A 14,555-nucleotide genomic window follows, 5' to 3' on the forward strand; every position below is an offset into this window, starting at 1 on the left:
GCTAACGATCTGAACTTCATTAACTGTAAAGGTCTGAATTTACTCGGCTTTGGATGAACACATTTGTGAGTCCTCAGACGTTACACACAGATCAGCGCGCACACCTGTAAATCTTTGTTACACCTGAATCATATCGTACTGGTTTGGCTCCCCTTTGAGGCCGTTTATTCCAGACTTCCAAAACTTCATTTTGTTCTTTGAGCCAATCGGAGGGGGACGTGCTGCAGGACCTGATCATTGTCCTGCTGCCTTCAGGGTTTTCTGGTAGAGAGCAGAATTCCCTCAGTTACAGCGAGTTGTCCTGAAGCAGCAGAGCAGCACAGACCATCACACCACCGTGTCTGCTGCTGCTGTGATGTTCTCTTTATGAAACGCTGTTAGTTTAAGGAAGATGTGACTCGAACGGCCTGCAGGTCTTTAGATGTCGTCAGCTGAGTGCTCCTGGGAACATGAAGGCAACATGAGCCGACAGTACAAACATGCCGAGTGATCGGCTGTTAGCTCGGTGACAGAGTCACAAACGCATGTCTGCACTTTGATTTTGTTACATACAAACACACTGACAGCAGCAGTGTGTGTGCACAGAGAGGACCGATGTGTTTGTTTGGTCAATGAAAGGCTTCAGTTAGTTAGAGTGAGTTTATAGTTTTGTCTTATTATAAAACATTTGAAATTTAAACTGCTGTTTGACATATTTTAGACTGCTTCACTCTGTTGCACAGCTTCTGTTTAAGTGATTTATTCAATTCAGTTTAAATGTTATTAACACAGCGCCAAATCACAACAACAGTCGCCTCAAGAAGCTTTATATTGTAAGGCAGACCCCACAATAATAGATACAGAGAAAAACTATCATATGACCCCTATGAGCAGCACTTTGGCGACAGTGGGAAGGAAAAACTCCCTTTTAATAGGAAGAAACCTCCGGCAGAACCAGGCTCAGGGAGGGGCGGGGCCATCTGCTGTGATTGGTTTGGGTGAGAGAAGGAAGACAGGATAAAGACATGCTGTGGAAGAGAGACAGAGATTAATAACAGATATGATTCAATGCAGAGAGGTAACACATAGTGAGTGAAGAAGAAACCCGCAGTGCATCGTCTGCATAGCGGTGTAAATGTATGCTATGTCTTCTAGTGATGCTGCCTAGGGGAAGCATGTATCAAGAAGAAGATCATTTGTGACCTTTGTAATGATAGTTGCTATTGTTGAAGCTACCCACAGGGGGCGCTCTGGAATCAATAAGATATACAGAATAGAAGAAGAAGCGATCGTTGTAGAAAGAATAATAAACAGCTAGCTGAAGCTAGCACCAGGAGCAATTCTTGATGTTTTATTCATAGAGGAATAAGAACATTACATGGTACCAGGAGATGGGTTAAGAATAGAGATTGAAAATGTGACGTCATTCAGGGGTAGAACCGCAAAGAATTCTGGGAACTCGTGGCAAGAGGTACTAGCGCACGCAGGCTTTCAATTGAAATCAGTTATACAGCGATAAAAAGAAACACAAAAATGTCAAGAAGCTGTTGTATTATTAACTGCAATAGCCGGTCGCATGACAGCCACGGGAAGCCGACGGGTAAAGAGATCGGTTGTTATCGGATTACGTCGTTGAAGAGAAATTGTTCGAGCCATGTTTCCGAAGTAACAAAGAGGCGACTGGATTGCAGCCATTCAAAGACCAAATATAACGTCCCAGAGCACTCCAGCTCACAGGTTAGTCTGCTCCAAGCATTTCCACAAAGGTCAGTCTGCTGTTGTAGTTAATGCGTCATTTTTCTTAACATAATTGGTGATATAGGTTACAAGCAAGTCTGGCGCTGAACAGAAATTGTGGCGCTATGCTCCTTTATTTATTGTGCATAAATAGTGAATTGTCCTGACACAATATTGCGTTTCGCTTCTGTTATTATGGTACATTGACAAAAACATATACTTTTATTCACAGGATAAAACAGGTTTTTTGTATCACTAATTGTCCAGTACGATTACAGCATACAATATTATTGTCACTGCTACATTTCTGTGATGCTACCAGAAATTATTTCCACTACTAATTAATTACCGTTGAGCTCAAAGGTTATATTAATAAACGGTTAACGAATGTGTATTTATGACGACGATTTGTGAGACTGGTAAACTTATGATACGTACGATGGTCTTTCGTTCTACACGGTGCATTTCAAGGTCCTGCACCCATCCGTCGGTAAACTGTACCTGGGCTTGTTGCAGTGACCTGAAGTTACTAAACTTCATGAGTGTGTGCACTCACTCCAAGAACCGTATGATTATAAATATGAGCGTGGTGAAGTTGGGCAGCACACTAACGTCTTTTGTCCCTCTGTGTGCTCGTAAGGGTCTGACCCTTTCACTCCTTTGATTTTTTCCTCGTATCTTTTCTTTGACTTTTCATCGAGTCTGTCTTTGTACGGACCGGCATTGTTCTCCTTCGTTTTGTACATACCTTTTTGGGGGGCAAAGAAAAAGCAAGAAGGTATTGGAACCGGAGAATGAACGTTTTGCGGTGCTGCAAATGCTTGCATCTGATGCAGGTACTTGGATTGTTTTGCCACGAGTTCACGGCATGCAATGCACGAAAGTCACGTGGTCTGTCAATCTCTATAAGAAGCAATGCAACAAGATGGATGCAATAAAACCGCCAAGTCCGTTGAAACTGACTGGAAACGTGGATGCAAGTTGGAGGACTTTCAAACAGCAGTTCAAACTGTATATTGCAGCTGTCGGAGTGGATCGACGGGCAGATGAAAGGAAAATAGCCATGCTGCTCACCATCGCCGGCACAGAAGCAGTAGAGGTCTTCAACACTTTTGTGTTTGCTCAGCCCGAGGACAAAGATAACTTTGATGAAGTCATGAAGAAATCTGACGAGCACTGTCTGTCAAAGAAAAATGAAACATACGAGAGATACGTCTTTCGCTCACGCTTACAGCATCAGGGTGAGTCATTTGATACTTTTCTCACAGACCTCAAGATCAAAGCTCAGTCCTGCAGTTTTGGTGATCTCAGAGACTCCATGATACGAGATCAAATAGTGTTTGGAACTAATGAGAAGAAGCTCCGAGAGAAACTGTTGAGAGAAACAGAACTAACGCTGGAAAGTGCTATAAAGATAAGTCAAGCCAGTGAGCTAGCACGACAACATGTACTGACGTTTAGAGAGCCTGTTCAAGGAGCAGCGCAACAGGAAAATGAGGCAGTGAATGCAGTGTCGATTAAAAGAAAGCCATGGAGTAAATTCAAAAACAACGACAACAAAAACAGAATGTGTGACAATGAAATGTTCACTTGCAAGAGATGTGGAGAGAAACACAGACCAAAACAATGTCCCGCATATGGGAAAAAATGTGCAAAATGTAAAGGACAAAACCATTATGCAAAAATGTGTCTCTCCAAAAACAAGGGACAAAAAGTACACACTGTGCAGGAAGACACAGATGACAGTGATGATCTAAGTGAAACATTTTTCATTAAGATGGTGTCACATGAAGAAGATGTCAATGCACAGTCTTCAAGACATAACACTGGCCAAAGTGTTAGTTCAGTCACAAATGATAAATGGACTGCTCCACTGTTAGTCAATGGGACATTGGTAACATTTAAAATTGACACAGGGGCCAAAGCTAACTTGATCAACGAGAAGGATTCAAGGCACTGACTGAGAAGCCTAGAAGATTTACAGAGAAAGTCATGCCGCTGAGGGCCTACAATAACCAGCCAATACAAACAAAAGGAGGATGCAGACTTAAAGTGACAGCAAAAGGCAAACAGCATAACATTTTGTTCACCATCGTACCTGATGGACACGAGTCACTTTTAGGAGATAAAACATCTGAGGACTTGGGACTAGTAAAGAGGATCTATCAGATTAATACTGACGCCATGAAAGAAGCCAAACAAGGCAAAAGACTGGAACACCAAGGGCATGAAGGAAGTTCAGACATTATCAGTAAATTTCCTTCAGTCTTCAAAGGACATGGAACATCGCCTTACACCTACAAAATCCAGCTCAAGGATGATGCCGTGCCTGTGGTGCATGCCCCAAGGAGAGTGCCTGCTCCATTACGGACAAGTTTGAAAAAAGAGCTTGAAAGAATGACTCAAATGGGTGTCATTGAACGAGTGGAAGAGCCCACAGACTGGGTGAACTCTATCACTTGTGTCAAGAAAAAGAATACAGGTGCCTTAAGAGTCTGCCTTGATCCCAAAGATCTAAATGAAAATATTAAAAGAGAGCATTATCAGATCCCTAAGAGAGAGGAAATAATGAGTGAAATGGCAGGAGATACGTTTTTTAGCAAACTGGATGCATCACATGGATTTTGGCAGCTGAGGCTAGACCCAGAAAGCAGCAGGTACACTACCTTTAACACGCCATTTGGGCGTTACTGTTTCTTGAGGCTCCCATTTGGAATTAAATCAGCACCAGAGATCTTCCACAGGGCAATGGAGTCCCTGATCAAAGGGCTGGAAGGCACCAGAGTCTACATAGATGACCTCGTAGTCTGGGGAAATACAAGGCAACAACATGATGAAAGGCTGGAGAAACTTTTGTGGAGAGTTAACAAGAATGGACTTAAACTGAATAGAGACAAGTGCCTCTTTGGTGTTTCAGAGATGACCTTCCTGGGAGATAAGGTTACAAGTGAAGGGGTGGAACCTGATCAGTCAAAGGTACAAGCCATATTGGATATGCCAGCACCCATTGACAAAAAAGGTGTCTTGCGAGCAATGGGGATGATCAACTTTCTGGGTAAGTTCATTCCTAATCTTACCTCCACGACAGCATGCCTAAGGGAGCTGCTACAGCACAACACAGTGTTCGAGTGGACGGGCCGGCATGAGAAAGAGTGGAAAAAATTGAAGGAAACTGTAACTACAGAGCCGGTCTTGACATTCTTTGATCCATCAAAGCCAACAAAAATTTCAACAGATGCCTCAAAAGATGGCTTGGGAGCAGTTCTGCTCCAAAGGAACAAAGACAAGTGGCAACCTGTAGCATATGCGTCCAGATCAATGACAGAAACTGAACAACGCTATGCTCAAATTGAAAAAGAGACTTTGGGCTTAGTGTTTGGGTGTGGAAAATTTCACAGCTATGTATATGGATTACCAACCTTTACAGCAGAGACTGATCACAAACCTCTCATCTCGATCAGAAAAAAGAACCTCAACGACATGTCACCCAGAATTCAGCGCATGATGATGGTGTTGCAGCGCTATGATTTTGGGGTGGCTGTAGCTCAGGTGGCAGAGCAGGTCAGCCACTAATCAGAAGGTCGGTGGTTCGATCCCAGGCTGCCTCCTGGCTGCATGCCAAATATCCTTGGGCAAGATACTAACCCCACGTTTGCCTACTGGTGGTGGTCAGAGGGCCCGGTGGCGCCAGTGTCCGGCAGCCTCGCCTCTGTCAGTGCGCCCCAGGGCAGCTGTGGCTACAATGTAGCTGCCATCACCAGTGTGTGAATGTGTGTGTGAATGGGTGAATGACTGAATGTAGTGTAAAGCGCTTTGGGGTCCTATGGACTAGAAAAGCGCTATACAAATGGAGGCCATTTACCATTTTGAGCTGATCTACACGCCTGGGAAATATATCGTACTCGCGGATGCATTATCCCGAGCGCCAGCACCAAGTGGTGACAGGTTAGTCAGCACTACAGCCGAGGAGGCTGAAACACATGTAAACATGGTAACTGCCTCACTCCCAGCATCAGATGTCATGTTGCAGCAAATTGTACAGGAGACGACAAAAGATCCAGTGCTGCAGAAAGTATCACACCTTATACAGAATGGGTGGTCAAAAGGAGTCTGTCCAGGGTTCTACTCTGTGCGAGCTGATTTATGCATGGCTAATGGGCTGGTGCTGAGACAAAACCAGATTGTCATCCCTCAATCCATGCAGAAAGACATGCTTCAGCGTATCCATGAAGGACATCTTGGAGTGGAGAAATGTAAAAGGAGAGCGAGAGAAGCAGTTTACTGGCCAGGCATCAACAGGGATATTGAGGAGATGATACAGAAATGTGAAACATGTCTCAAACATCACTACAAACAAACAAAAGAGCCAATGCTGGCAGCAGATCTACCCACTGCACCATGGCAAAAGGTAGGCACGGACTTATTTCATCTGGATGGCAAGGACTATGTTTTGGTGATTGACTACTATTCTAATTATCCAGAAGTGGCACAGCTTTCCAGTACATCAGCACAGTCAGTCATCACACACATGAAGGGCTTTTTTGCCAGACATGGAATTCCACAGTGTGTCATCAGTGACAATGGTCCACAATATGACTGTAGAGAATTTAGTGACTTTGCAAAACAATATGGATTTCAACATATCACCTCTAGTCCCTTGTATCCCCAAGCGAATGGACAGGCAGAAAAAGGAGTCCAAATAGTAAAGAGATTGTTCAAAAAAGCAAGAGACAGTAAGACCGACCCTTACCTGGCTCTGCTAAGCTACAGAGCTTCATCCCTGGAGTGTGGGGCATCACCTGCTGAGCTACTCATGCATCGCAAGCTCCGCACCACACTTGCACACATTTCCAAGGAAAATGACAATGCACATGACAACAAGCTGACCGACAAAAGAATGAAACTCAAGCACAGACAGAAAAGGAACTATGACAAAACTGCAAGGCGTCTGGAACCGCTTCAGGAAAGAGATGTTGTGAGGATTGCAGGTCCAGATTTCTGGGACAAAAAAGCAACAGTTCTCAGCGAAGTAGGGCCCAGATCGTTTGCTGTTCAGACAGAGAATGGACAAGTGTTAAGAAGAAACCGGAGAAGTCTGTTAAAGACACAGGATGTTAAACATCAGGACACAGAGACTGGAACTGAACAACGAGGTGCTAACCCTGTTGAGCACCACAGTGAGCCTCCTTCACCTTCCCCAATGTCTGAGATACTGAGAAGGTCTACCAGACCTAAGAAACCTACAGAGAGGCTCATAGAACAAGTGTGAACTGTTGTGGTAAAGAATTGTTAAAAAATAATAATAATAAATCACAAGTAAATAACGGATAATAATTCATTTAGAATAGTAATTGTTCACACTTAATTGAGACCTGCTGAGTTATAATGTGTTATTGACTGTTCAAGTTGTCAAAGGTGAAGAGTTCTAATGTGCTTGAGGGCTGTATGGGATTCATTTGGTTCATTCTGGACGATGTAAGGTATACATTTGGATTTATTTTGTTTGACTTGTGCTACAACTTTTGGTTAAAAAAAAACACTACTGAATGTAGTTTGTTGCACAATTTATAACATGTTGAATGTTAGACAAGAATGTTCAGATGTTACAGAGTAACAGTTCTCTTTGGAATTGTGCTTATTATAACACCAACCTGTTTGGAAAGGGGATGTAATGATAGTTGCTATTGTTGAAGCTACCCACAGGGGGCGCTCTGGAATCAATAAGATATACAGAACAGAAGAAGAAGCGATCGTTGTAGAAAGAATAATAAACAGACTGGGTGTTAGCTGAAGCTAGCACCAGGAGCAATTCTTGATGTTTTATTCATAGAGGAATAAGAACATTACAACCTTCATCTTCACTTCTGTGCTGTGATGAGCTCTGAAACCTGACTGAAACTAACGAGTCGTCTGCTTTACGCTACGTGTTTGAGAATTATACCACGGAGTCAGGTACTTCTGATTTAAGTCTATTTTTCACCAGAGCTACAGTATCCAGAGTCGTACGCAGTGACAGGAGGTAAAGTTATTAACAAGATGATGGACCTCTGTTGGAGCAATGTTCAGGTAGCTGCTCTGCTCTGTGTTGGCATTGAAGATGATAACAGTGGGTGCACACACAGGTCAAACTCTGCCCCCCGGTGGTGATCCTGTGAGTCACAGTGTGACGCCTCGTTTTAAATGTCACTCGTTAAGTCAGCTCAGATTTATTCTCGTGTGAACTCAGTTTTCCTGTTTGGGTCGGAGAACGTGGGCCCAGCTCGTCGCCACAGATCACAACTCTGGTGCTCAACAGCGCCAAAGTAAACATTTTAATTATATTTCATTATCTCATCTCCGAGCGCGCTCAGTGATGAGATGCTGCTGTTTGTTTCTAAGGTAACGGCTTTTTAAAAATCACTGATCAGCGGAGAAACATGAGACATCGCACGGTGATAAAACAGACCTGCTGTTCCAGCTCAGAGGTCCGAGGGATCGTCCAAAAATGGTATTTTCTGGAGATCTGATTGGTCAGTAGGCGGTGATGTCATACCTATTTATCTTTAATCTTGATCTTAAGTTACCATGGTGATTTATCTGTATAGAAACCAGGTTAAGCCTGAAGTTACCCAGGTTAATCTAAACCCAGCTTAGGCCTCTGCTATCAAACATGAGGCTCCCAGGCCTGGACTGGCCACTAGAGGGTCCAACTGGGTCCACAGGGAGAGCGTCAGTGATGAATAAATACAGGTGAATAATAACAAATCTGACGGTCTGCAGGTGATGTTAGGGGAGCTAAACTTTATTTACACCCAGACCTGAGCACAAAGGTCAAAGGTCAGCCTGTGAGTATCAGAATAAGAGGCGAGTCTCCAGGTGTTCAAAGAGTGTCTCGTTTATTGTGGTCACAGGTGAGAAGGCAGTGTTAAGGCTTCGAGGTCGTCTGAAAATCACCACAAACACATTTGCAGCATCACCTCCTACCTCACTTCCTGTTCCTGCTTTAAACAGACTGTACATAAATGATCAACTGAGCCACTCCTCCACCCGAGCAGATTTAAGGTCTTTATTAAAATAATCCAGAGCTCGGTCAGTCCGCAGCATCATACTTCCTGTTCGCTGTCATAATGTCGGGTTAAATAATAAAATGACATTTTTGTGAAAAACATTTTTATATTTTTGTGCCTGATTCACTGATTAAAAAAAATTATTAAACAGCATCTCGACCGTGTCTTTGCCACAACGCCGAGGTCAGAGGTCACATCGGCTCATCTCCTCATCCTCCTCCGCAATTGTGCAGACCACCTCAGCTTCTTTCGCCAACAGCTGCGTTTGGAGCAGATTTGGCTAAATGCGATCTGATTGGCTGATGCCTCAACGTCGCAAGCAATTGACTCAAAGTTGTCAATGTGTGACATCACGGCGTCTGAGCCCGGAAGCATCCATGTGATTCCCGCCGTTATCTGACAGCTTCTCTCTGCAGGACGCGGCTCAACAAACTTCACAGAAGTCGTTAAAAACACACAAACACAAAAATCAGTCTCTGAGTCTGGAGCTCTCACACCTGCACAGGTACGCAGCCTCAGCTTGTCCCACCCCTCTGACACGTTAACAGAGCCAAACATGCTGAGCGCGGCAGTGGCTCAGTGCAGGTCGCTGAAGGGCTTGGGGTACCCGAACATCAGGTAGTCCATGTAGTAGAAGTCGAAGACCTTCTGCCGCTCGGTGGCGTTGAGCTGTGAGAAGTACTTCTGCGTGATGCTGGAGGATGTCCTCTCCGCCAGTGGGTTCCTGTCCTTGAAGTCCGGGAACGTGAGGTTAGCCGGCGCCCCGATGCTTCGGAGCAGGAAGTTGGCGTCACGCTCCAGGCTCTCGAACTTCCCGATGAAGGTGAACTGCAGGAAGCATGGGCTGCACAGCTGGCTCACCGGCTCCCAGTGGATGTCCATCCCCACGGGCCGCCGCACATCCAGCAGGTACTGCACAAACTCCCTGAAGGTCACACCGGCGCCAGAGCGCAGTGCAGCATGTGTGGCGTTGGCTCGGTACCTGGAGATGATGGCCCGTCCAAACACGGGGTGGTAGTATGAGTTGGGGCTCTCAAACTTGTCCCGAAACGCTGACACGAGGCGCTCAAAAGGCTCCCGGACGAACAGCGCTTTGGTGTAGGAGCGAAGCCGCTCGGTAACGCCAGCACGACTATAGCCGCTGAGCCGCGGGAGGCGGTTTTCGTAATGCGCCGCGTCATGGGGAATGTCCCGTGTGGACGCGGCGCTGCCGCTCAGCACCATCAGCACCCGCTTCCAGTTGGAGCAGCCAGCTTTGGGCACCTCGCAGTACAGCAGCCGGGACCGCTCCTCCACGTACACCCGCGACACCTGCCGCTGCGACGGCGGCCGCCTATCCACTCCCGGCTGGTATTGGGCACAGATATCTGTTAGCAGGCGGTGCCGTGACTCCTGCATCCTCGGCAGCTGCAGCGCCACCTCTACTTGGCCCGTGGGGGAGCTGGACGCCGCCACGCTGCTCTTCAGCAGCAACTTCCTGCGGCGTTTAGTGAGCGGCTGCTTTGAGCCGAGCGGTGAGTCAGAGAATAGCGAGGAGGACAGTGGCTGGGGACGGAGAGCGGGCGGAGAGACAGGACGACGTCCTGCCGCATCGTCGGCTTCCTTTAACACACACACATACAGGAAACAGAGGGCATGTCATCAGTGGGCGTTTCCCATCACGCAGGGCGTTGTCTGTATGTTTAACCTCCACGCTCGCCATTTCCTGCATGTAAAGAGTCCATGATCAGCCGCTTTGTTTTTGACCAAGCGGCTCCGATTCACATAAAACGTTCTGATCCATTAATCAGGTTTCTACTCTGCAGGTGCTACTCTGCAGGGTTCTACTGTGCATGGTTCTACTCTGCAAGGTTCTACTCTGCAGGTTCTACTCTGCATGTTTCTACTCTGCAGGGTTCTACTCTGCAGGGTTCTACGCTGCAGGTTCTACTCTGCACGTTTCTAATCTGCAGGGTTCTACTGTGCATGTTTCTACTCTGCAGGGTTCTACTCTGCAGGGTTCTACTCTACATGTTTCTAATCTGCATTTTTCTATTCTGCAGGTTCTACTGTGCAAGGTTCTACTCTGCAGGGTTCTACTTTGCATGTTTCTAATCTGCACTTTTCTACTCTGCAGGGTTCTACTCGGCAAGGTTCTACTCTGCATGTTTCGACTCTGCAGGGTTCTACTGTGCATGTTTCTACTCTGCAGGGTTCTACTCTGCATTTTTCGACTCTACAGGTTCTACTCTGCATGTTTCTACTCTACAGGGTTCTACTGTGCATGTTTCTACTCTACAGGGTTCTACTGTGCATGTTTCTACTCTACAGGTTTCTACTCTACAGGGTTCTACTGTGCATGTTTCTACTCTACAGGGTTCTACTCTGCAGGGTTCTACTCTACAGGGTTCTACTCTACAGGGTTCTACTGTGCATGTTTCTACTCTACAGGGTTCTACTCTGCAAGGTTCTACTGTGCATGTTTCTACTCTACAGGGTTCTACTCTGCAAGGTTCTACTGTGCATGTTTCTACTCTACAGGGTTCTACTGTGCATTTTTCTACTCTACAGGGTTCTACTCTACAGGGTTCTACTGTGCATGTTTCTACTCTACAGGGTTCTACTCTGCAGGGTTCTACTCTACAGGGTTCTACTCTACAGGGTTCTACTGTGCATGTTTCTACTCTACAGGGTTCTACTCTGCAAGGTTCTACTGTGCATGTTTCTACTCTACAGGGTTCTACTCTGCAAGGTTCTACTGTGCATGTTTCTACTCTACAGGGTTCTACTGTGCATTTTTCTACTCTACAGGGTTCTACTCTACAGGGTTCTACTGTGCATGTTTCTACTCTACAGGGTTCTACTCTGCAGGGTTCTACTCTACAGGGTTCTACTCTACAGGGTTCTACTGTGCATGTTTCTACTCTACAGGGTTCTACTCTGCAAGGTTCTACTGTGCATGTTTCTACTCTACAGGGTTCTACTGTGCATTTTTCTACTCTACAGGGTTCTACTCTACAGGGTTCTACTGTGCATGTTTCTACTCTACAGGGTTCTACTCTGCAGGGTTCTACTGTGCATGTTTCTACTCTACAGTGTTCTACTCTACAGGGTTCTACTGTGCATGTTTCTACTGTGTATGTTTCTGCTCTACAGGGTTCTACTGTGCATGTTTCTACTCTACAGGGTTCTACTCTGCAGGGTTCTACTCTCTGAACCTGAAAATCTGAATTCCATCTGATGCTGTGAGTGTCCTGATCAATCATGCAAGTCAGGACGTCTGCAGTCTCAGCTGCAGGTGTCCAACCTAAACGTGTGTGTGTGTGTGTGTGTGTGTGTGTGTGTGTGTGTGTGGTGTCCAAACACTGAGGATGAGGATGATGATGATGAAATGTTTCTGAAAACCTTGCATTTGAACAGAATCATCTTTCTGAGATTCTGGGTGTTGTCAGACACTGCAGGACTAAATGTGAACATATTACATTTAAATTAAATTTTTAAATACATCCCGGTCTGAAACCTACAGAGCTGAACTCAGATCAGAATCTTCTGACGTTTCTTCATGTTAAAAATATTATTTTACATTGTTATGAAATCCACCTACATCCAACTACAAACTTCAGTGTGAAGGTTTTTATTAGTGCAGCTCAAATATGGGACGATGCAGACCTGCTTTTGCTGCATATTTTAATCAGGCAACACTCATGTTTCATGCATGTGTCTACAGACCCTGATTCAGCTCGAGGGCACAGCTTTAGTCTGATATTCATGTTTAAATATTACCCGAGTTTTAGTGAAAGACCGTGGCCATGTTTCAAAAACACATGTTTCTGATACATGAAGCTAAAACTTGACAACAACCATTATAAACCTTCAAACTTTGGACCCCGAAACTTTTATGTAAATTAGAAACGGTGGAGCAGAAGGTCCTCGATGATCTGAGACTCACAAGAACCGATCAGGAACTTTCTGTTGCACTAAAATATATGAATGTCTAACCACAGGAGCTGTCGTGCTGGCTGTGGACACTGGATGGCGCTCTAATCTTTGTTCTGCTCCATGTGTTTACTCTGTTTGGAAAATGTGATGCTGTGTGAGTCCAGCAGGTGTCGCCGTGCTGCTGTTACCTTCTGTGAAGGCCGCCTGGGAGCCACCAGCACCTGCACACCTGAGAAGGAGGGGGGAGAGAGCACAGTCAGGAGCAGAAGTATGTGGACACGTTCACTTTATGTTGGGTAGGATGATTTAATGAAGCTGAAAACAAACTGCAACACACGTGAGTGTGAGAGAGAGTGAGTGTGTGAGTGAGAGGGTGAGGGAGAGAGAGTGAGAGGGTGAATGAGAGAGAGAGAGAGAGAGGGTGAGAGAGAGGGTGAGTGAGAGAGAGTGAGAGGGTGAGAGAGAGAGTCAGAGGGTGAGTGAGAGAGAGAGGGAGAGAGAGGGAGTGAGAGAGGGTGAGTGAGAGGGTGAGTGAGAGAGAGAGGGAGAGAGAGAGAGTGAGAGGGTGAGAGAGAGAGAGGGTGAGTGAGAGAGAGAGAGAGGGTGAGAGAGAGGGTGAGGGAGAGAGTGAGAGGGTGAGTGAGAGAGAGTGAGAGGGTGAGTGAGAGAGAGAGGGAGAGAGAGGGAGTGAGAGAGGGTGAGTGAGAGGGAGAGGGTGAGTGAGAGAGTGAGAGGGTGAGTGAGAGAGAGAGGGAGAGAGAGAGTGAGAGAGGTTGAGTGAGAGGGTGAGAGAGAGAGTGAGAGGGTGAGTGAGAGAGAGAGGGAGAGAGAGAGAGTGAGAGAGGTTGAGTGAGAGGGAGAGGGAGGGAGTGAGAGAGGGTGAGTGAGAGGGAGAGGGTGAGTGAGAGAGTGAGAGGGTGAATGAGAGAGAGAGGGAGAGAGAGAGAGTGAGAGGGTGAGAGAGAGAGTGAGAGGGTGAGTGAGAGAGAGAGAGGGTGAGAGAGAGAGAGTGAGAGGGTGAGAGAGAGTGAGAGGGTGAGTGAGAGAGAGAGGGAGAGAGAGTGAGAGAGGGTGAGTGAGAGAGTGAGAGGGTGAGTGAGAGAGTGAGAGGGTGAATGAGAGAGAGAGGGAGAGAGAGAGAGTGAGAGGGTGAGAGAGAGAGTGAGAGGGTGAGTGAGAGAGAGAGAGAGAGTGAGAGGGTGAGAGAGAGTGAGAGGGTGAGTGAGTGAGAGAGGGTGAGTGAGAGAGTGAGAGGGTGAGTGAGAGAGTGAGAGAGAGAGAGAGTGAGAGGGTGAGTGAGAGAGAGAGGGAGAGAGAGTGTGTGTTCTAGTGTGTGTGTTCTAGTGTGTGTGTGTGTGTGTTCTAGTGTGTGTGTGTGTGTGTGTGTGTGTGTGTTCTAGTGTGTGTGTGTGTGTGTTCTAGTGTGTGTGTTCTAGTGTGTGTGTGTGTGTGTTCTAGTGTGTGTGTTCTAGTGTGTGTGTGTGTGTGTGTGTTCTAGTGTGTGTGTGTGTGTGTTCTAGTGTGTGTGTGTTCTAGTGTGTGCGTGTGTGTGTTCTAGTGTGTGTGTGTGTGTGTGTTCTAGTGTGTGTGTGTGTTCTAGTGTGTGTGTGTGTGTGTTCTAGTGTGTGTGTGTGTGTGTGTGCGCGTGTGTGTTCTAGTGTGTGTGTGTGTGCGTGCGTGTGTGTTCTAGTGTGTGTGTTCTAGTGTGTGTGTGTGTGTGTGTGTGTGTGTGCGTGCGTGTGTGTTCTAGTGTGTGTGTTCTAGTGTGTGTGTGTGTGTGTGTGTGTGTGCGTGCGTGTGTGTTCTAGTGTGTGTGTTCTAGTGTGTGTGTGTGTGTTCTAGTGTGTGTGTGTGTGTGTGTGTGTGCGTGCGTGT

At 46.2% G+C, this 14,555-nt stretch overlaps 1 protein-coding gene across 3 annotated transcripts in view; it reads right to left on the bottom strand.

Annotated features, from left to right (window-relative positions):
- Nucleotides 1-8,276: 8,276 nt before the first annotated feature.
- The window catches only part of LOC308392354 (carbohydrate sulfotransferase 8-like), a 64,220-nt gene continuing 57,941 nt past the window's right edge, over nucleotides 8,277-14,555 (bottom strand). Inside the window, exons 3-4 of one of the 3 annotated variants that reach the window (XM_080875334.1) lie at nucleotides 12,869-12,909; nucleotides 8,277-10,364 (exon numbers count right to left, since the gene is read on the bottom strand). In XM_080875334.1, the coding sequence (XP_080731460.1) occupies nucleotides 9,339-10,364; nucleotides 12,869-12,909 (1,067 nt within the window). In that variant the 3' untranslated portion in view covers nucleotides 8,277-9,338. The remainder of the gene's footprint in view (nucleotides 10,365-12,868; nucleotides 12,910-14,555) is intronic. The other 2 variants (XM_080875333.1, XM_080875332.1) reach the window with 2 other exon arrangements.

This window comes from Rhamphochromis sp. 'chilingali' (assembly GCF_963969265.1).
Source record: "Rhamphochromis sp. 'chilingali' genome assembly, chromosome: 2".
Taxonomy (NCBI): Eukaryota; Metazoa; Chordata; class Actinopteri; order Cichliformes; family Cichlidae; genus Rhamphochromis; species Rhamphochromis sp. 'chilingali'.